Source organism: Aquarana catesbeiana, linkage group LG01, assembly GCF_042186555.1.
Source record: "Aquarana catesbeiana isolate 2022-GZ linkage group LG01, ASM4218655v1, whole genome shotgun sequence".
NCBI classification, from domain to species: Eukaryota; Metazoa; Chordata; class Amphibia; order Anura; family Ranidae; genus Aquarana; species Aquarana catesbeiana.
The window spans coordinates 930,592,138-930,614,427 of record NC_133324.1 but is presented as its reverse complement, the minus strand read 5'-3'; the positions used below and the strand labels follow the sequence as shown (position 1 = coordinate 930,614,427).

The 22,290-nt window shown below is 41.4% G+C and overlaps 1 protein-coding gene across 6 annotated transcripts in view; it reads left to right on the top strand.

The window, feature by feature from the left end:
• DYSF (dysferlin) overlaps positions 1-22,290 on the top strand; it is a 395,589-nt gene that overhangs the window by 120,754 nt on the left and 252,545 nt on the right. For all 6 annotated transcript variants that reach the window (XM_073611045.1, XM_073611046.1, XM_073611050.1 and 3 more), the window contains exons 4-5: positions 4,577-4,682; positions 13,397-13,526. In XM_073611045.1, the coding sequence (XP_073467146.1) occupies positions 4,577-4,682; positions 13,397-13,526 (236 nt within the window). The remainder of the gene's footprint in view (positions 1-4,576; positions 4,683-13,396; positions 13,527-22,290) is intronic.

The window sequence follows — 22,290 nt, the reverse complement described above, 5'->3', positions numbered from 1 at the left end:
GAGGAGATCTAGAACTAGAATTATTGCCTTCGCTCTATCATTAGTGCCAATATCTCACATGTGTCGTGCAAACACCATTTACATATATGTGCGCGACTTAAGAATGCGCTTGCTTCTGCACATGAGCACGGAGGGATGGGGGCTCTTTATTTATTTATTTATTTATTTTGTTTAATTTTTTATTTTTACACTGTTCCTTTCATTTCTTTTTTTTATCACTTTTATTCCTATTACAAGGAACGTAAACATCCCTTGTAATAGAAATAAGGGATTATAGGTCTATAGGACCCCAAATCTCTCCTCTACCTTTGAAAGCAAAAGATTAAAAAAAAAAATAAATTGTTTACTTCTGCCCTAGACTGGAAGTGATGTAATGATGTCGCTCCGGTCCTCCTAGATCACAGGGGTAGGGATACCGGAGACCACTTTGTACCGGAGAATAACACTTTTTTATGTCATGCAAACCATGTAACCTGTTGTGTGTTTTTTGTCTTTTTCGTGTTTCTTTTTCAATTTTGTAATATGTTTTGGTATGTCTTTTTAAACAACTGATCATTTTTTGATCGAACGATTTTATGTATACACAATACATATATTTTCTAATCTATTTATGTGTGGTTGTTGCCTACAAAGTCCCAACAAAGGGGGTTTTTCTTTTCTAAATACATTAGGGATGTGGAAACAACACACTAGTCTGACACGGTGAAATACCTTCTTTGTTATAAATCACAGGGGTTGGGAAAGATGATATGGTCTCTGTTTACCTCTATGGCCAGCCAGACAAACGGTCGGATCGTTTCCCGGGCTCGCCGGTAAGAATGATAAGACTGAGAAACACTGGTGAGCCCTCCTGCTGCTTCTAAAAGCAATCCAGTGGCTAATCGGCTGCTCGGATCACTTTTATGAGAAACAGAATCGCCAGCTTGATAGAAAAAATAAAAAATACCGGGGTTATGGCTGGGAGGACTTATGCAAATATCATATTCCATTGATGAATGGGTGTCAGTCTGAAGGAGTGGGCGTTCCTACATAGGCTGCATTTTCATAGGTAACACCCATATGTGATGCTGCACCTTCATTGTTGAAAGAACTGAAATCCAATGAATAAAAGGGGTGGGCCATGGACAGCCAGTTTTGGGAAGAAAGGCTAGATGATGCTGGATGTCCTTCAGCCATGAAATAAGGTGGGCTCCAGGGGCGGACTGACCATTCGGGCACTCGGGCACTGCCCGAGGGCCCCATCCCCTAATGGGCCCCGTCAGGGTTGCCAGCCTCAATAAAACCAGGGACAGTATGTAAAAATCTGTGTTTTTTTAAAAATCCCAAGATTATAGCTGCACACTGTGAGAAGCTCACAGTGTGCAGTGAAATCAGAGTAAGCCATTTTAGTCCAGGAGAGGAGCCGGTACAACTGTGCAAGACTGAAGGGAAGGCAGGAGGTCAGATTTGAAAACGACATATGTTCCTGTACATATTCAAGTTTAAGGGCCCATTCACACTAAGACACACAGTGTGTGTGTCATGTTCAGATCAGATAGCAGTGCTACACTGCATTGTGGAGCAGTGCGATTTACATAATATTGCACCCACTGGTGGCTGGTGCTCTAATTTTGAAGGGGGGGTGGCGGCGGCAAACAAACCACCCCGTTGCTCAGTCGGTCGGATGAACGGTCAGTAGGTCAAACCCCCTAATGCAGTGCTCTGCGCCCCGAGCCCACCCTTTTTTGAAGCCAATTAGAGCCTCCATGTCTAATCATGTGCTTAAAAAAAAAAACCCAATAGAAATCCATGCATCCGGAGCCCTGCATGTAGATGAGGGGCCTGGCGCATGGATTAGGGGGGCGGCGCCCCTGCGTCCCCCGTGTGGATGGGCTGATTGCACTGCTCTGCTCGGTCCCGCATAGAACTGCACAAAAGCGCAGTGCACCACACATCTGTCCATCGATATGAATTCAGTGTCCCATTGTACACGTCAAATAAAGTTTGTTGAACAAAAAAAGGGAGTTGTGTGATGTGATAAAATTTGCATCACACCGCCCCCTGCTGCACTGTTCTGCAACTCAAAGCGCTGTGTGGGTGGCAGGGTTTTGGGCTGCAGATCAGTGTGAATGGGCCCTAAATGTGTTTAAACCCAAAACCAAGAGTGTAATGTATTGCAGCTTACCCGTCCTTAGATAAGGTGACTGCATTTGTTTTCTTTTAGCAGGCTTCCCCCTCCTGTACTTTCACCTGGTGATCCTGCAAATACCAAACTTCCTGTCCTAGGATGACAAGGCCCATTAGATATGTGCAATTCGTTTAGTTCCGAATTTATTTTTTAACGAATTTCGACAAATTCGTCCATTCGGAAATATACGAATTACTGATAACCCGTTTAGCAAATTTTTTGAATATTCAAAAATTCGTAAATTGGAAAATTCATAAATTCGAATATTCGATAAAAATTCGGAAATTCTAAATTCAAAAACACAAAATTTCGGAAATCCAAAAATTTGAAAATCCGAAAATAGGAACGAAAATTCAAAAGAACTAAAATCCAAAAATAAGAATTAAAATCGGAAAATTCGAAAACCCAAAAATTCGAAAATTCGTTTTCGTTTCATTTGTTTGGGTTTTTTTTTTTCGTTTTTCAGGTCATTCGTTATGATCAAAATTCGTAAATTTGTAAATTCCAAAATTAGAAAATTCGTAAATTAGAAAATTTGTAAATTTGTAAATTAGAAAAATTCAGAAATTTGAAAATCCCCAAATTTTCAAATCCGAAAAAAAGAAAGAAAATCCGGAAATTCAAAATAACGAAAATCTGAAAATTCGAAATAATAACGAACTAACTAATAATAACTAACTATTAAATTATAGGTATTGGAATTTCCTTTCAGATTCGGCTGTTAGTGAACATAATGAATACGAATTTTTCCGAAGTTACGAATTATCTGAAATAATGAATGCCGTATCTAAACGAATGGAACAAATGGAACGTAACAAATTAATAATAATAAATAACAATAATAATAATAATAAAAACTTTGTATTATTAATTTTATTAATAATTATTTCCCTTCCATTTGTTTAGATGTGGCATTTGTTATTTCAAATAATTCGTAACTTCGGATAAATTCGTATTCATTATGTTCACTAACAGCCGAATTTGAAAGGAAATTCCAATACCTATAATTTAATAGTTAGTTATTATTAGTTAGTTCGTTATTATTTCGAATTTTCAGATTTTCGTTATTTCGAATTTCCGGATTTTCTTTCTTTTTTCGGATTTAAAAATTTTGGGATTTTCAAATTTCTGAATTTTTCTAATTTACAAATTTACGAATTTTCTAAGTTTGGAATTTACAAATTTACGAATTTCGATCATAACGAATGACCTGAAAAACGAAAAAAAAACCAAACAAACAAATGAAACGAAAACAAAAACCAACAACTTTTTTGGCAGTTCATAACGCTCATTCCTCCACTGTATCTGCGAAGAGAGCCATGGCTGTCACTAGAGTTGGGTGAACAGTTCAAGCCAAGAATTCGGCTTGAACATCGCCTGTTCACCCGTTCAGCCAACACCTGAATTTGCGGGGCGCTCGGCAGGATGTTCGCCTGCCAAGCGTCCCACAATGCACTGCGCGCTGCACAGTGCATTCTAAGCCCCTGATTGGGCAAAGCTTTGCCCAGTCATGGCACAGTGAATAGCTATCTTTTTAAGGAGCAGGCCGGGAAGCTACTCATCCTTAACTCATCTTTAACTCATCCTTAACAACGGATGAGTCATCAGCTGTCAACGGGCTTCCCCCGCTGACAGCTGAATGAAAAAAAAACATTGCCAGCAATAGAAAAAAGGTAAAAATGTTTTGGGGGTCACTTTTTTTTGGGTGAATGGGTAGGGGTACTACTCAGTCACATAGTGAGGGGTCCAGGATCTTGTTAAAGGGGGCTTCCAGATTCCGATAATCCCCCTGCCCGCAGACCCCGACAACCACAGCCCAGAGTTGTTGGGAGGAGGCCCTTGTCCCGGAAGGGCCTGATATGGATTGGGTGAGCACGCTGTTTTTTTTGTACATTTTTGTATTGCCGGCAATGGTATTGTATTGCTGGAAATTTAAATGCCATTTTTGTTCTTTAGAAATGTCAGTTTTGCTGCAGCAGGTTCTATACATGGTACCGATTCGCCACTTGACAGACAGACTAAGGGGATCCCCCAGGTACTATATTTAAAAGAATTTTAAATTGTTATTGTTGCACTTTAAGCATAATTAAAATCACAATAAAATCCTGTAAAAACAATCTGTTAAAAAAAAAATTGCATTGATACATATCCCTCAGGGCAGTACCCGGGCCACCATACACTTTTTATGGCCAATGACTTGCATATAGGTCTTCAAAATTGGGACTTTTTATTTTTCAAATTCAGGTTTCATAGACTTCAATGGGGTTTGGGTCCGAACTTTTGTGATGTTTGAGAGTTCATTCCATGGGGGATTGATGGGACTAGTAGTTTACACAATAAAGATTGTTTGGCTGGAAGTAGGCTTTAATATTTCTACATGTTAAATGTTGTCATTTTATTTCCTTCTAGATTCCTGGGTGACACCAGGGTGCAGCTCCGGGACTTATTCAATTCTGCCAACCTGAGCGCCACCTATAATTCCCCCCTAATGGACAACAAGAAGCAGAGCACCGGGGTGAGTAGAAGAAGAGGGGGATGAACGTTTATACATACATGCTGTAAACCAGACAGTCCTACCTATAAAGGGGGCATACACTATACAATCTGATTGTACAATCTCCTCTAGATTCACCAACTATCTAGTATAAGGAGTCCTCTTTCCTGTACAGTTGCCCCCCCTTGTACATTTAATACATAGTTCTGCTTAAAGCCGATCTCCGGAATAAGGAAATATCATCTAAATCCATTTATCATGTGTATTCTTCTTGGGTCTCGGTTTGCTCTGTGTATTTAAAGTGCAACTGTCTATTTGCCTTTAGTAAATCAACCCCAAAGTGTTACTAAACCCACAACAGTAAAATCAGTCTGTATATGCAGTAAAGCATGCTTTTTATACTCACTGTGGAACTTAAGGGGTTAATCCTCTGCATTGTGTAGAAAGGCTGTTTGATCCTGTATGGACAGATCCTCCCCCTCCTGCAGGGTCACTCATGGCAAGGCCAGATAAGACACAGTGAGGGTAGTACTGCTGCACATGCTCAGTTTGATCTCTATAGCTGGAGAGAGCATTTCCTTGTTGATCCGAGCTAGCCAGGTCACATGGTATTGACATCACACATGTGGGCGTGTATACAGATCCTAAATGACAGCCCAGCCCCAGGGTGATCTGATTTTTTTTTTTTGACACATTTTTTGGGGAAATGAAGAATCATGCGGGGATTGAAGGGGTTAAAACATGGAGCTTGGTAATGGTGCACTGGATACATCAACCATTTTATGCCCGCTCTATAGCCGAAAGATGGCTACAGCGCAGGCTTACTTTGCCGGGAGGGCATACATGGACGTCATCCCGTGATCACGCTGCCTGCTGCATGGGCGGTGCGCTCTGTGTTAGCCGAGTACTTTGGACTCAGCTGATCACAGATCGGGGTAGAGGACCAATCACAGCGGGCCTTTACCATGTGATCAGCTGTGTCCAATCACAGCTGATCATATTCCATATGCTGACATGAGGATGGGAGAAGAGAGCCAACAATGGCATGTGTTAAAGGGACATCAACACTGATTATCAGTGCCACGTGATTATCAGTGGGACGTGCGGTGATGTCAGCGGCTGGTGAGGATCTGGCTAGTATCAGGGCCAGATACACACAGGTTACATACGCCGCGATCGTTAGAGCGAGAGCAATAATTCTAGCACTCAACCTCCTCTGTAACTCTAAACATGTAACCTGTAAAAAATGTTAAAGTGTCATCTATGGAGATTCTTAAGTACTGAAGTTTGGCGCCATTCCATGAGTGTGCGCAATTTTAAAGTGTGACATGTTAGGTATCTATTTACTTGGTGCAACATCATCTTTCACATTATTCAAAAAAATCGTGTTAGCCTTAGATTTTTTGTTTTTTAATTTATGAAACGGTTTCCAAAAAAACGCATTTGAAAAATTGCTGCGCAAATACTGTGTGACATAAAAAGTTCCATCGACCGCCATTTTATTCCCTAGGGTGTCTGCTAAAACAATATATATAATGTTTGGGGGTTCTGAGTCATTTTCTAGCAAAAAAATGATGATTTTTACTTGTAGGAGAGAAGTGTCAGAATTGGCCTGGGTGGCAAGGGGTTAACTACCATAAGTAATATACAACAAATAATTATCATATATTGTTTTTAAGGTAATTTTCTATATTTTCAAAATCTGAACTCAAGCAGGCGGCTTAACGGACAAATTACTGAAGTTTGAAGATATAACTTTATATATATCTATATAAATATATAGATATATAGATATATATAGATATATATATCTATATATAGATATAATTTCACAGTAAATAGATAAATAATAAATTATTATCTTATAACATACAGTGGGGCAAAAAAGTATTTAGTCAGCCACCAATTGTGCAAGTTCTCCCACTTAAAAAGATGAGAGCGGCCTGTAATTGTCATCATAGGTATACCTCAACTATGAGAGACAAAATGTGGAAACAAATCCAGACAATCACATTGTTTTTGAAAGAATTTATTTGTAAATTATGGTGGAAAATAAGTATTTGGTCACCTACAAACAAGCAAGATTTCTGGCTCTCACAGACCTGTATCTTCTTCTTTAAGAGGCTCCTCTGTCCTCCACTCATTACCTGTATTAATGGCACCTGTTTGAACTTGTTATCCGTATAAAAGACACCTGTCCACAACCTCAAACATTCACACTCCAAACTCCACTATGGTGAAGACCAAAGAGCTGTCGAAGGACACCAGAAATAAAATTGTAGACCTGCACCAGGCTGGGAAGACTGAATCTGCAATAGACAAGCAGCTTGGTGTGAAGAAATCATCTGTGGGAGCAATAATTAGAAAATGGAAGATATACGAGACCACTGATAATCTCCCTCGATCTGGGGCTCCACGCAAGATCTCACCCCGTGGGGTCAAAATGATCACAAGGACGGTGAGCAAAAATCCCAGAACCACATGGGGGGACCTAATGAATGACCTGCAGAGAGCTGGGACCAACGTAACAAAGGCTACCATCAGTAACACACTACGCCGCCAGGGACTCAGATCCTGCAGTGCCAGACGTGTCCCCCTGCTTAAGTCAGTACATGTCCGGGCCCGTCTGAGGTTTGCTAGAGAGCAATTGGATGATCCAGAAGAGGATTGGGAGAATGTCATATGGTCAGATGAAACCAAAGTAGAACTGTTTGGTAGAAACACAACTTATCATGTTTGGAGGAGAGAGAATGCTGAGTTGCAACCAAAGAACACCATACCTATTGTGAAGCATGGGGGTGGCAACATCATGCTTTGGGGCTGTTTCTCTGCAAAGGGAACAGGACGACTGATCCGTGTACATGAAACAATGAATGGGGCCATGTATAGTGAGATTTTGAGTGCAAACCTTCTTCCATCAGCAAGTGCATTGAAGATGAAACGTGGCTGGGTCTTTCAGTATGACAATGATCCCAAACAAACCGCTTGGGCAATGAAGGAGTGGCTTCGTAAGAAGCATTTCAAGGTCCTGGAGTGGCCTAGCCAGTCTCCAGATCTCAACCCCCATAGAAAACCTTTGGAGGGAGTTGAAAGTCCGTGTTGCCCAGTGACAGCCCCAAAACATCACTGCTCTAGAGGAGATCTGCATGGAGGAATGGGCCAACATACCAGCAACAGTGTGTGACAACCTTGTGAAGACTTACAGAAAACGTTTGACCTCTGTCATTGCCAACAAAGGATATATAACAAAGTATTGAGATGAACTTTTGATATTGACCAAATACTTATTTTCCACAATAATTTGCAAGTAAATTCTTTCAAAAGTCAGACAATGTGATTGTCTGGATTTGTTTCCACATTTTGTCTCTCATAGTTGAGGTATACCTATGATGACAATTACAGGCCGCTCTCATCTTTTTAAGTGGGAGAACTTGCACAATTGGTGGCTGACTAAATACTTTTTTGCCCCACTGTATAGCATAATAATATATGATTTCGCTTGTACCTTTTCAGCAGCAGAAAATTCTCATTCTCCCTCTTAACTGCATGAGAAAAACATGGGATTGTGGGTAAATCTTATACCCATAAACACATGTATTTCCTTGTAGTTAAGAGGGCTGGACTGGAAGGGAGTATTTTTCTTTTAGACACAGGCCCCCTTCTATGACACTGCAGTGAGAGGCGTGCCTCCACAGCAGCATTTTTATTGGACAGCTTGGGCCAATGATGCTTTTTCATTGGTCCAAGGCTCCAAGCTGTTCATTGAGCTCAGTGCTTCTGACAAGAATTGAGGAGAGGCACTGTGAGCTCATCCTCTCAGTCTGCTGCAAACAGAGTGTGTCAGCTTGTATTTAAACTGGCCCCTCTGTATGCAGCTTCTGACAGGCTGCACAAGGAGCCCCATATCGCCATAGATGATAGGAACCCCAAATCAGTGGTGGGGTAGGACATTAGCTACCTACCCCCTAACTTTAGGGTCTCTGTGACCCCAGGTCGCCGAGCTACAACCCTGTAAGTCGTAAGTGTTTTTTTTTTTTTTTTATGTTCATTACACCTGCTTCCCCTGACAGCATGTCCCTGCAGCTCTAGTACCCACCAGTGCTGCCAATCAGTGCAGACCAGTGCTGCCTATCAATGCCCATCAGTGCCGCCTCCTCAGTGCCCATCAGTGCAGCCTCATCAGTGCCCATCATTGCAGCCTCCTCAGTGCCCATCAGTGCAGCCTCCTCAGTGCCCATCAGTGCAGCCTCATCAGTTCCCATCAGTGCAGCCTCATCAGTGACCATCAGTACAGCCTCCTCAGTGCCCATCAGTGCAGCCTCCTCATCAGTGTCACCAGTGTCATCAGTGTCACCTATCAGTGCCCATCAGTGCTGCCTCCTCAGTGCCCATCAGTTCAGCCTCATCAGTGCCCATCAGTGCAGCCTCATCAGTGTCTATCATTGCAGCCTCCTCAGTGCCCATCAGTGCAGCCTCATCAGTGCCCATCAGTGCAGCCTCATCAGTGTCTATCATTGCAGCCTCCTCAGTGCCCATCAGTGCAGCCTCATCAGTGCCCATCAGTGCAGCCTCATCAGTGTCTATCATTGTACCCTCCTCAGTGCCCATCTGTGAAGGCTCATCAGTGCCCATCATTGCATCCTCCTCAGTGCCCATCATTGCAGCCTCCTCAGTGCCCATCAGTGCAGCCTCCTCAGTGCCCATCAGTGCAGCCTCATCAGTGCCCCTCAGTGCAGCCTCATCAGTGCACCTCAGTGCAGCCTCCTCAGTGCCCATCAGTGCAGCCTCATCAGTGCACATCAGTGAAGGAGAAAAAATACCTGTTTGCAAAATTTTATAACAAACATATTTTTTTTGTTTGTTTAGCAAAAAATTAAAAACCCAGTGGTGATTACATACCACCAAAAGAAAGCTCTATTTGTGTGAAAAAAATGATAAAAACTTCATTTGGGTACAGTGTTGCATGACCGCGAAATTGTCATTCAAAGTGTGAGATAGAAAATCACGTGCGTCAAAAATAAAGAAAAACCCTAGAAATCCATGCGTCCGGTGCCCCGCATGTAGATTAGGGGGCGGGCGCATGGATTAGAGGGGCTGGGCCCCATATGGAGCGCTGCTCAGATAGTCAGATGTTTACTGACAACACCACATCTGACACCAACAGTAATTCCATAGTCAGTCGCTCACCTTCGAGGCCTTAAGGCACATAGACATTCTGTAATCCTTGCATCCTTGAAGAGTTTTAAAGAATGTCAATAGTGGTGGTGAATTGGTTACACAGTAAACAGTTGCTTAATGAAAAATCAACCGTGAACAATACAGGGCCACATCCAGGGTTGGAAATAGCAGATTTGGAGATAAATGGGTGGATTTACTAAATGCATGTAGACTGTGTACTTTGCAAGTGCAGTTGCACTCATTTTCCCCAGAGCTTAGTAAATGTGGTGAAGCTCTGCTGATTTCTATCATCCAATAATGTGCAAGAAAAATTCAGTTTTTTTATTTTCCTCGTATGTGATTGGGTATTCTTTACAAAGTTCTTCTTTTAAAAAAACTTCACTACATTTACAATTACCAAGGACAACTAGTTCAACTGCACTTGTAAAGTGCACAGTCTATTTGCCTTTACTTTAAGTAAACCCCAATGTGCCCAGTTTGCGGTATTCATATGTGTTAAGGATCTATGCCAGAAGTTTTCAACCTTTTTACCCAAAAGGAACCCTTAAAATAATTTTCAGGTCTATGGGGTACCCCTGTTAAATTAATTAATTGGTGGTCAGTGGGAAGGAGGCTCCTTACATTGGTGATCAGTGAGAAGAATGCTCCTTACATTGGTGATCAGTGGGAAGAATGTTCCTTACATTGGTGATCAGTGGGAAGAATGTTCCTTACATTGGTGATCAGTGGGAAGAATGTTCCTTACATTGGTGATCAGTGAGAAGAATGCTCCTTACATTGGTGGTCAGTGAGAAGAATGTTCCTTACATTGGTGATCAGTGAGAAGAATGCTCCTTACATTGGTGATCAGTGGGAAGAATGTTCCTTACATTGGTGGTCAGTGGGAAGAATGCTCCTTACATTGATGAACAGTGAGAAGAATGTTCCTTACATTGGTGGTCAGTGAGAAGAATGCTCCTTACATTGGTGATCAGTGGGAAGAATGCTCCTTTCATTGGTGATCAGTGGGAAGAATGCTCCTTACATTGATGAACAGTGAGAAGAATGTTCCTTACATTCTTGATCAGTGAGAAGAATGCTCCTTACATTGGTGATCAGTGGGAAGAATGCTCCTTACATTGATGAACAGTGAGAAGAATGTTCCTTACATTGGTGATCAGTGAGAAGAATGCTCCTTACATTGGTGATCAGTGGGAAGAATGTTCCTTACATTGGTGATCCATGAGAAGAATGCTCCTTACATTGGTGATCAGTGGGAAGAATGTTCCTTACATTGGTGATCCATGAGAAGAATGCTCCTTACATTGGTGATCAGTGGGAAGAATGTTCCTTACATTGGTGATCAGTGAGAAGAATGCTCCTTACATTGGTGATCAGTGGGAAGAATGTTCCTTACATTGGTGATCAGTGAGAAGAATGCTCCTTACATTGGTGATCAGTGGGAAGAATGCTCCTTACATTGATGAACAGTGAGAAGAATGTTCCTTACATTGGTGATCAGTGGGAAGAATGTCCCTTACATTGGTGGTCAGTGAAGAATGTTCCTTACATTGGTGATCAGTGGGAAGAATGCTCCTTACATTGGTGATCAGTGAGAAGGAGGCTCCTTACATTGGAGATCAGTGGAAAGAATGTTCCTTACATTGATGATCCATGAGAAGAATGCTCCTTACATTGGTGATCAGTGGGAAGAATGCTCCTTACATTGGTGATCCATGAGAAGAATGTTCCTTACATTGGTGATCAGTGGGAAGAATGTTCCTTACATTGGTGATCAGTGGGAAGAATGTTCCTTACATTGGTGATCAGTGAGAAGAATGTTCCTTACATTGGTGATCAGTGAGAAGAATGCTCCTTACATTGGTGATCAGTGGGAAGAATGTTCCTTACATTGGTGATCAGTGAGAAGAATGCTCCTTACATTGGTGATCAGTGGGAAGAATACACCTTACATTGGTGATCAGTGAGAAGAATGCTCCTTACATTGGTGATCAGTGAGAAGAATGCTCCTTACATTGGTGATCAGTGGGAAGAATGTTCCTTACATTGGTGATCAGTGAGAAGAATGTTCCTTACATTGGTGATCAGTGAGAAGAATGTTCCTTACATTGGTGATCAGTGGGAAGAATGCTCCTTACATTGGTGATCAGTGGGAAGAATGTTCCTTACATTGGTGATCAGTGGGAAGAATGTTCCTTACATTGGTGATCAGTGGGAAGAATGCTCCTTACATTGGTGGCCAGTGAGAAGAATGCTCCTTACATTGGTGATCAGTGGGAAGAATGTTCCTTACATTGGTGATCAGTGGGAAGAATGCTCCTTACATTGGTGGCCAGTGAGAAGAATGTCCCTTACATTGATGAACAGTGAGAAGAATGTTCCTTACATTGGTGATCAGTGGGAAGAATGTCCCTTACATTGGTGATCAGTGGGAAGAATGTCCCTTACATTGGTGATCAGTGGGAAGGATGCTCCTTACATTGGAGTTATACTTTCACACTTTGATTCTAACATGAAAAATCTTTTCTTGCTTTGGGTGGGTTTATTGTTCTACCGTGTGATTAACTTGATATTGTTTTGTGGTTTACTGACAGCTAGCAGGGTTTTCGGGGCAACTGCAACTTGTTTACAGTGTTTATCGGTATCTCCCTCTGCACTCCCCTCCTGATTAGTGCTACTTAGTTTAGTCCTAGCTAGACCCTCGCCACTTCTTCTATGTTTCCTCAGTCAGTGTTAGGTATTTACGGAGATGGGGTTTAGGAAAGTTATTATCTTCCTATACTTCAAAAAACAAAGACATCCTCTGCACTGCAATTAGCTGAAGTAAAATTGTGTTGGAGTCAACATCTGCGTCTTACTTAAAGTGATTGTCAACCCTTACAGACCACTTTTACCTAAAGATAAGCCTATACTAAAGCTTACCTGTAGGTACTGGAAATATCTCTTAGACCTGTACAGTTTAGGAGACATTATCCATAAACGCTTGCGTCAACGTCATCGACACATGCGTACTGAAGAAAGGGTACGATCATGCCGTTTCTACAGTGCCCATCCCGTGACCGTCGGCTCCAGCGCCCATGCATGGGAGTGACATCACGCGACTCTGGCCAGTAACAGAGCCGGAGTCCATGGCCCCGGAAGGAAGAGGGGTGAAGATGGATGCTTCCACCAGCAGGGACATCACTGGCTTCGTTTGCAGGTAAGTGGCGCATAAAGGGCTAGTATGTGATGCATAGCCCATTATGCTTTTACTTTGCAGGGGAAAAAGAGGAAGTAAAGCCCATCAGGATTTACTTCCTCTTTAAGAGTTACACTGCCTGTGGATTGTGCTGAGTCAGCAAGTGACCATACTGTCTGTCAACAGACTGGGTCTAAGGAGATATGTATGTATGTTATCCTTTAACATAATTGTTTCTAGGTACCTGTATGTTGATACCAATTTTCTCTAGATTGAAGTCTGTTTGTATTGTGATAGGTTTATGTTGAACAGTGTTGTAACAGATGAAATGACAGCCAATAATATATTAAGATGATTTTTTTTGTTTGCATTGTTACAGGCAACACTGACCCTCCAGATTTCCTACTTCCCTCCTCCGGGGGCCGCACCAACTTTCCCTCTCCCAATGCCTGCTGCAAAGGAGCCCACGCCATCCATCATCTCGTTCAGTACGGTGGATACCGTCACCGGTAAGCCCTCTGGTGTTATGGCAGGTTACTGGCTGTGGGACGCAGTAGAAGGGCATGTTGCTGCTGGACTGTGTAAGATCTCTGGATTTCTTAGACAGAGCCACAGAACATAAATCAGAGAGCAGACAAGTCTAGACGAGTAGCAAAATACAAATCTGAGATTGAAAGGGGAACTGGTTTAGCTGCCAATGGTTTTTATAACTGTGTTTAGTCTTGTGATGCAGAGAAACCTGCCAGACAGTGCAGCCACACTGTCAACCTCCACCGCAACTTATATTCAGACTCAAACTGTTGTATTAGTGACTTATCCCTTGCTGAGACTTCTATGCCTGGCCACGGACAGTCTTTATTAGATAGCTGAACTCACCAAACACCCTTTCTCATCCACGGAGATCTTTATTGAATGCAGCAGGTACAGCAGACAACAGGATGTGGCAGACGAAAGGACGGTATTTGCAGGTCAATAGACATATGCACTGACAAAAAATTTGTTTGTCTTCATTTCATTAGTTTTTTTGCTTTTTTCGGAAATTTGAAAATTCTGAATTTCCAAATTTCCGAACTTGCGAATTTCCGAAATTTCGAATTTCCGAATTTCCGAACTTCCAAAATTTCAAATTTCAGAACTTCCGAACTTCCAAATTTTCCAATTTCCAAAATTTCAAATTTCCGATCTTCCAGATTCGGAAATTCGGAATTCGGAAATTCGAATTTTTGGAAATTCGGAAATTTCGTAAATTCAGATAATTCGGAAATTTCGGAATTAACGAATTTGTCAAAATTCTGCAAAAAATGAATTAAATTAACTAAACGAACTAAACGAATTGCACATGTCTGCCGGTCAAAACATGGCAATGTGTTCCCAGATTCGAGCAGATTATCTTTATTAGATAGCTGAACTCACCAAACACCTTTTCTCATCCACAAAGATCTTTATTGAATGCAGCAGCTACAGCAGACAACAGGATGTGGCAGACGATTGAAAGGTCGGTATTCGCAGGTCAATAGACATGTGCACTGACAAAAAATTTGTTTGTTTTCGTTTCATTCGTTTTTTTGCTTTTTTCAGAACTTCCGGATTTCCGAACTTGCGAAGTTTGGAAATTTCGGAAATTCGGAAATTGAAAAATTCGGAAATTGTGGAATTAACGATTTTGTCAAAATTCATTAAAAAACGAATTCGGAACCAAACTAATTGCACATGTCTACAGGTCAAAACATGATATTGAGTTCCCAGATGCGAGCAGATTATCTGTTAATTTTATAACAGACCTGATTGAATTGTACAGAAAATAAAAGTCTACAACATGCACAGGGGAATTCATAAAGACCGCCTATGAGACTCTTTAGAACTCATCATGCCTCTGCACCTGTTGCAAACAGGTACATGAATTTGGGAGCATGCACCGTGTGGGGGGGTGCTCTGAGACTGGAGTCCATATGGGCACTCCATCCTCAGGGAAATTCAGGGAAATTGAGCTGCAGCACACTATCAAAGCGGAAGTAAAGTCTCCATAATTACCTGTCCAATAGTCCTCTGCCGGGGCCAGCATTTTCTTCTGAGTGCAGGTCTTCAGGCTGCTTTATTGGCGGACAGGGGATGACATCACTCCACTGCACATGTGCAGGAGGCCGTCATCCTGGCACTTGAAGTTCAGTCAGGCACTGTAAGCTTAGCTGTGCATGCAGCATTTCCCTGAGCTGTATCTGATTGACCTCCTATTTGTTGACCTGCATAGATTTATGGAAGACCTAGAGCTGCACAATTAATCGTTAAGAATCGTTATTGCGTTTTTTTCCCCGTTGCGATCCTGACAAATTATTTCCCCATTCTTTCTATGCAGAGAACTCTCTGCTAAAGCCTACAGCCATCAAAAGAAAGGAAAAAAAAAAAAAAAAACGGGCAGTCTGACAAGAATCACAACATTCTTTAACAGTGGAACTTAAGTATAAACATTGTAACAATTTCTCCTTTAGATCAAAGGAATACACATTGGTGTGTAAGGGAAGCTTAACTACTTAACCGCTTGCCGACCAGCCACCGCAGCTGTACTGCGGCAACATGGCTCGGCTGCGCGAATCGCCGTTATGTTACGTCGCTCCCTCTGGTGGCCACTAGGGGCACGCGTGCGCCCGCAGCTCGCCCCCCGAAGCCGATGCGAGTGCCCGGCGGTCTCAATGACCACCGGGCTACCGCGATTGCTCGTAACGCGGCTAAAACCGAGATCTCTGTATGTAAATACAGAGATCCTGGGTCTCTGTGGGGAGAAGTGACAGATCGTCTGTTCATACAAAGTATGAACAGCGATCTGTCATCTCCCCTAGTCAGTCCCCTCCCCCCTTCAGTTAGAACACACACTAGGGAACACAATTAACCCCTTGATCGCCCCCTAGTGTTCACCCCTACACTGCCAGTGACATTTTTACAGTAATCAATCCATTTTTATAGCATTGATCGCTGTATTAATGCCAATGGTCCCAAAAATGTGTCAAAATTGACCGATGTGTCTGCCCTAATGTCACAGTCATGATAAAAATCACAGATCGCCGCCATTACTAGTAAAAAAAATTATAATAATAAAAATGCTATAAATCTATCCCCTATTTTGTAGACGCTATAACTTTTGCGCACACCAATCAATATACACTTATTGCGATTTTTTTTACCAAAAATATGTAGAAGAATACATATCGACCTAAACTGAGGAAAAAATAGTTTTTTTTAATATATTTTTGGGGGATATTCATTATAGCAAAAAGTAAAAAATAGTGCGTTTTTTCAAAATTGTCTCTCTTTTTTTGTTTATAGCGCAAAAAATAAAAAACGCAGAAGTGATCAAATACCACCAAAAGAAAGCTCTATTTGTGGAAAAAAAAGGACGTCAATTTTGTTTGGGTGCAACGTCGCACGACCGGTAATTGTCAGTTAATGCGACGCATTGCAGAATAGCAAAAAGTGCTCTGGTCAGGACATTTGTTGGTTTCAAGTTAAAATCGTTTTTTTTATTTTTTTGCTAGAAAATTACTTAGAACCCCCAAACATTATATGTATATATATATATATATATATATATATATATATATATACACATATATATACATATATATATACATATATATATATATATATATATATACACATACACACATATATATACATATATATATATATATACATATATATATATATATATATACACATATATATATATATATATATATATATATATATATATATATATATATATATATAGTTTAGTAGTTTAGTAGAGACCCTAGAGAATAAAATGATGGTTGTTGCAATATTTTCTGTCACATTGTACACTGTATTTGCATAGCAGTTGTTCAAATGCAATTTTTTGGGAAAAAATTACACTTTAACGAATTTAAAAAAAAAACTAACCAGTAGTTAGCCCAATTTTTTTGTATAATGTGAAAGATTTTACGCCGCGAGAATCGTGATCTTTTTATTCCAAGCAATAAAATCGTGATTCTAATTTTGGCCAGAATCATGAAGCTCTAGGAAGACCCAACACAGATTCAACAAAACTATTCATTTGAATGCAGAATTGGTATAAGAAAGGACAGACCCACAGCACATGGAGTAGACCTGCTTCTTGACTGCACAAAAACAGTGGGGGGAGTAATGGAGCTTTGAGTTCTAAAATCTCAGAAGGGTGTTGTAAATTTGGTAATACAATTTGAGTTGTATTGGTTCCTCCTTGGATTTGATGACGGAGGACATACAGTTAGGTTCATATATATTTGTACACAGGCACAATTTTCATACTTTTGGCTCTGTATGCCACCAGAATAAAATGAAAAACAAAACAATCCAAATGAATTTGAAGTGCAGATTTTCTGCTTTAATTCAAGGGGTTGAACATAAATTTCAAGTACTGTACAAGTTTTAGGAACTGCAACTGCATTTTTATACACCTTCCATCCATTTTCAGGGGCTCAAATGTAATTGGACAAATTAATCTAATCATAAATAAAATGTTACTTTTTAATATTTTGTTGAGAATCCTTTACTGGCAATGACTGCCTGAAGTTTGGAACCCATGGACATTACCAAAGACTGGGTTTCCTCCTTTCTGATGCTTTGCCAGACTCTAACTGCAGCTGTTTTTAGTTGCTCTATGTTTGAGGGTCTTTTTGCCTTTAGTTTTGCCTTCAGCAAGTAAAATGCATGCTTAATTGAGTTGAGATCAGGTGATTGACTTGGGCATTGCAGAATATTCCACTTCTTTTCCTTCAAAAGCTCCTGGGTTGCTTTTGCAGTGTGTTTTGGATCGTTGTCCATCTGTACTGTGAAGCGCCAACCAATCAACTTTGCATTTGGCTGAATCTGGGATGACAGTATATCTCTGAACATTGCAGAAATCATCTGGCTGCTTCTGTCTTCTGTCACATGATCAATAAACACCACCCAGTGCCACTGGAAGCCATGCATGCCCATGCCATCACACTGCAAGCTCCACCATGTGACCACAGATGACGTGTGCTTTGGATGAATGGTTCCAAGCCTTCGCCACACTTTTTTATTCCTTAGTTTCATCCATTCAAAGAATGCTTTTCCAGAACTGGATTGGCTTTTTAGATTTTTTTTAGGCAAAGTCTAATGTGGCTTTTCTATTCTTCAGGCTTATGAAAGGTTTGCACCTCGTGGTGAACCCTCTGTATTTGCTCTTGTGAAGTCTTCTCTTGATTGTAGACTTTGACAATGATACGCCCACCTCCTGGAGAGTGTCCTTCACTTGTCTGGATGTTGTGAATGGGTTATTCTTTACCATAGAGAGGATCCTGTGATCATCCACCACTGTTGTCTTCCATGGTCGTCCAGGCCTTTTTATGTTGATGAGCTCACCAGTGTGTTCTTCTTTCCTCAGAATGTACCAAACTGTTGAGTTGGCCACTCCTAATATTGCTGCTATCTCTCTGATGAATTTGTTTCGTTTTTGAAGCCTTACAATGGCCTGTTTCACTTGCATGGACAGCTTCTTCGAACGCATGATGTAGGTTCACAGCAATAGATTCCAAAGGCAAATACCACACTTAGATTTAACTCCAGACCTTTTACCTGCCTAATTGATGAAGAAATACTGAAGGAGTAGCCCACACCTGGCCATGAAACAGCTTTTGATACTACTGTCCAATTACTTTTGGTCCCTTGAAAAAGGGGGATGGCTGTTTTTAAGAACTGTAATTCTAAACCCTTTCTCTGATTCGGATGTACATACCCTCAAATTTAACCTGAGAGTGTGCACTTTACACCCATATCCATTATATAACTATAGCTTGAATATGTTTTGGTAAATACCTGAAAAAAACTAAAATTCTGCCTGTGTCCAAATATATATGGACCTAACTGTATATTTCTCTTCAAAATCCTCCCAATCCTATGAGGTCAGCTGGAGCATCATGCACTTCATACTTCAGTGGTAACTAATGAATGTGCCATTTCTATCTTACTGGTGTGCTGGTGTCATTGTGGCCTTTCTAGAACTTTTTGATGGCATCATCTATTAGGTTCACCATACCACCCTTGTCTTTTTTTAAGGCTCTAAGAAGTACAATGGCTTTTGGACCTCCTAACCGTACAATTCATTAACAAAAACATTCCCTAATACATAGTGATAATCTGAAGATCCATACCCCAAAAAAGACATACTTTTTCAAAAAGACACTCTATATCAGCCACTCCAGGGTTCCTCCAGAGGTGGCTAGGGGTTTCTTGCTCTGTGTCTGATTGATGGCCTGCATAGTTTCAGGACCAACACCGCTTGGCCAATAGCATGAGAATTTTTTTTTTTAGCTGTCTGTAAGGGTGGCATTGTGACCTCCACTGTAAGGGTTTAATTCTTCCTACAGACTACCTGTTGCGGTCAGGAGTCAGGCTTGGAGACCAGTAGCTATAGCAGTAGAGAGGCTCCCACCGATCAGCTGGACAAGTACACAAGCAGGTCACCCTGGCGAATTACATAGGCCTATCCGAGGTTTCTGGGTCTAAGCACCAAACGAACTATTCGCCAGAGCTCCTGATGGTGGCAATGGGTTTTGCTGCCTGTTAGTACCAGGTCACGGTCTTCAGGATCACTCCACCAGGAGGTGAGCAAGCTGGAGTTCAGTAGCGGGTAGGGATCAAGCAGAAGCATAATCAGTAAACAAGCCAAAGGTCAGTAATAAGTGGTTGCAGGTTGGGATCAAGCAGAAGCATAGTCGAGGAACACGCTAACAGTTGGCAAAGAGTGGTAGTGGAGATGAGGACAGTGGCAGGTACACAAAGGAGCAAGATATCAGCCAGTTCCAAAAAATAGGAAAAAATGGGAATCCCGTCAGGATAGAAATTTAGTAGTACTCACCACATATATTAAAGGGGGTGTGATCAAAGAATTATATATAAAGAAAAAATAAAAACTAAAAATCTAAAAGACTAAGGCACACCAAACAGAGTAAACTACAAAAAAGTTTTATTAGCTATACAAAGCTGAACACAGGAAAATGTGTACACAACCACCGCTAAAAGGCAAATATGGTGGGAATACCTGGTAAAGGGAATCCCACCAATCTGTCTAAACCCTCCCTGTAAACAGTATATGATCCCTCATAGAAAAGAGAGGAAGCCCGCAAGCGGGGGTGGTTCCTGCCTACCCCAATAAGTAGCACACCCCTATAGCACCTATGAAACCCCCTACTACCTGAGAATACAGGCTCAACCATACAGTTCCTGAGGGGACAGCGTGATAATGCAAATGCACTAAGTGTTCACGCTGTTCCCAGACACAAACAGCTCAATGGCTAGCCATGGTATCAGCAGTCCGTCAGTCAGTTATTCAGTTACCAGCTATTCCCTCCATATCTGCCTTTTAGGGGTGGTTGTGTACACATTTTCCTGTGTTCAGCTTTGTATAGCTAATAAAACTTTTTTGTAGTTTACTCTGTTTGGTGTGCCTTGGTCTTTTATTTTTTTATTTTTTCTTTTTTCTTTATATCAGCCAGTTTACCAGAAACAAGAGACAAGGCAAGAGATCAGACAGGGAGCTCTCCGGCATCTCAGGTGGCACAGCGAGAAGAGCCACAGACAGACACTGCCGGGGTCACAGGTTCAGATCCAGGTTTTGACTCTACCAATGGAAGAGGCATTTTTCCCATTGACCCCCCCAATGAATTGGTTTCAGTAAGGGTTCCCAAGACCTGAGAATTATGATAGGGGATCCTCTGGGGTAAAAAGTTTGAGCAATGCTGCTCTATACAAAAAAAGTAATCAAAGAAAAACCATCACAGATAATAAGTATCCTCTGCATTCTTATAACGAACAGTGATGAGGGTGATATTCACATAGTCAAATTATGCAATGACCATAATTATCATTGATATGAAGCCAAAAATAACAATATCACAATCAGCTCTTCTTCCCAAAGGCTGACTAGACAAACACTAACGAACAATTATCTAAAAAAAACATAAAGAACTTTGCTTGTGGTTACAGTATGATAATAATATGTGGGCAAGGAGAACACTGAAGTAATGCAGGTATGTATGGGAAAAGCACAGGTTCATTTTTAAATATACCATGTTAACCTTTAACCATGTTTAAAGTACTGAGCCTATATATTGAACCTTACTACTAAATACATGCTGAAATTTCAGTTCAGGCTTTAGGAAGCATCTGCGCTTGTTACTAAAATGAGAGAACGCTGAAGTGATTTACATAGACTTACTTCCACAATCTCTCCTACCAGCAGGTGAATTATGGGGCGAGTGTTAAGTATATTGCGAAATTTTTGGTTTTGGTTTTGGATAAAGTGAAGTCTGCCATACATGGCTCGAATTTTATGCCAATTTCTGGTGAATCAGCTAAAATTTGAGCCGTGGGTGGCCTTGTCAGCAATACGCGACTTGCCAAACTTTGATTGAAAGATTGAAGGAACCAGGTGTAAAAATGCTGGCCAAACGAAGACTTCATCCAATCAGATGCAGTCACCATTAAGACATTACGACAGCCGCTGGTGTAGGAATACAATAACCAGCAAGGGAGATACTGTTTAGCGTGGATGGAGAAACCTACAAGCTAGCCTAAAGAAGGGATGGAATCTATGAGGTTTTTATTGCTGAAGTCATAGGAATGACCAGGCCATCGTACCTTCCTCTTGAGCATTTTATTAGTGATGTCTATGCAACATTTTGGTTCCTAAAAATGCTCCGTCCTCAGCAAACAGTGAAAAAGACTATACAGGTAAGGGGCGCCTGTGGCCTAAGGCCTCATACACGAAAATATGCTGGACGTTTTCCCATGCCTGGGGACAGAGGCGTAACTACAACATTTAGGGCCTCGGTGCAAGAAACCATGAAGAGGCCCCCCAGCTAGGTCTCTTCCACCTGATCCCCGGAGCCAATTACTACCATCGTAGGACCCTTTGTTTAAGTTCCGCAGCGGGCTCCCTTCCTGCCTTGAAGTCTCCCCACAGTGGCGGAACGCCAGGGCTCAGTCGCAAGTGCGTCCTTTGGGACCCCGGTAGTTCCGCCTCTGGTGTCAGTAGTTTTATTAGTAGTTGTATGTGAATGCATGGAGGGCCGCATTCACCTGCTAATAAATGAAGATAATAATCCTGCATGCACAGATGGGCATGGATGAGGCATGGATGGGTACTGATGTGGCATGGATGAGCACTGATGTGGTATGGATGTGGCACGGATGAGCACTGATGAGGCATGAATGTTGCACAGATGAGGCATGGATGTGGCATGGATGAGGCATGGA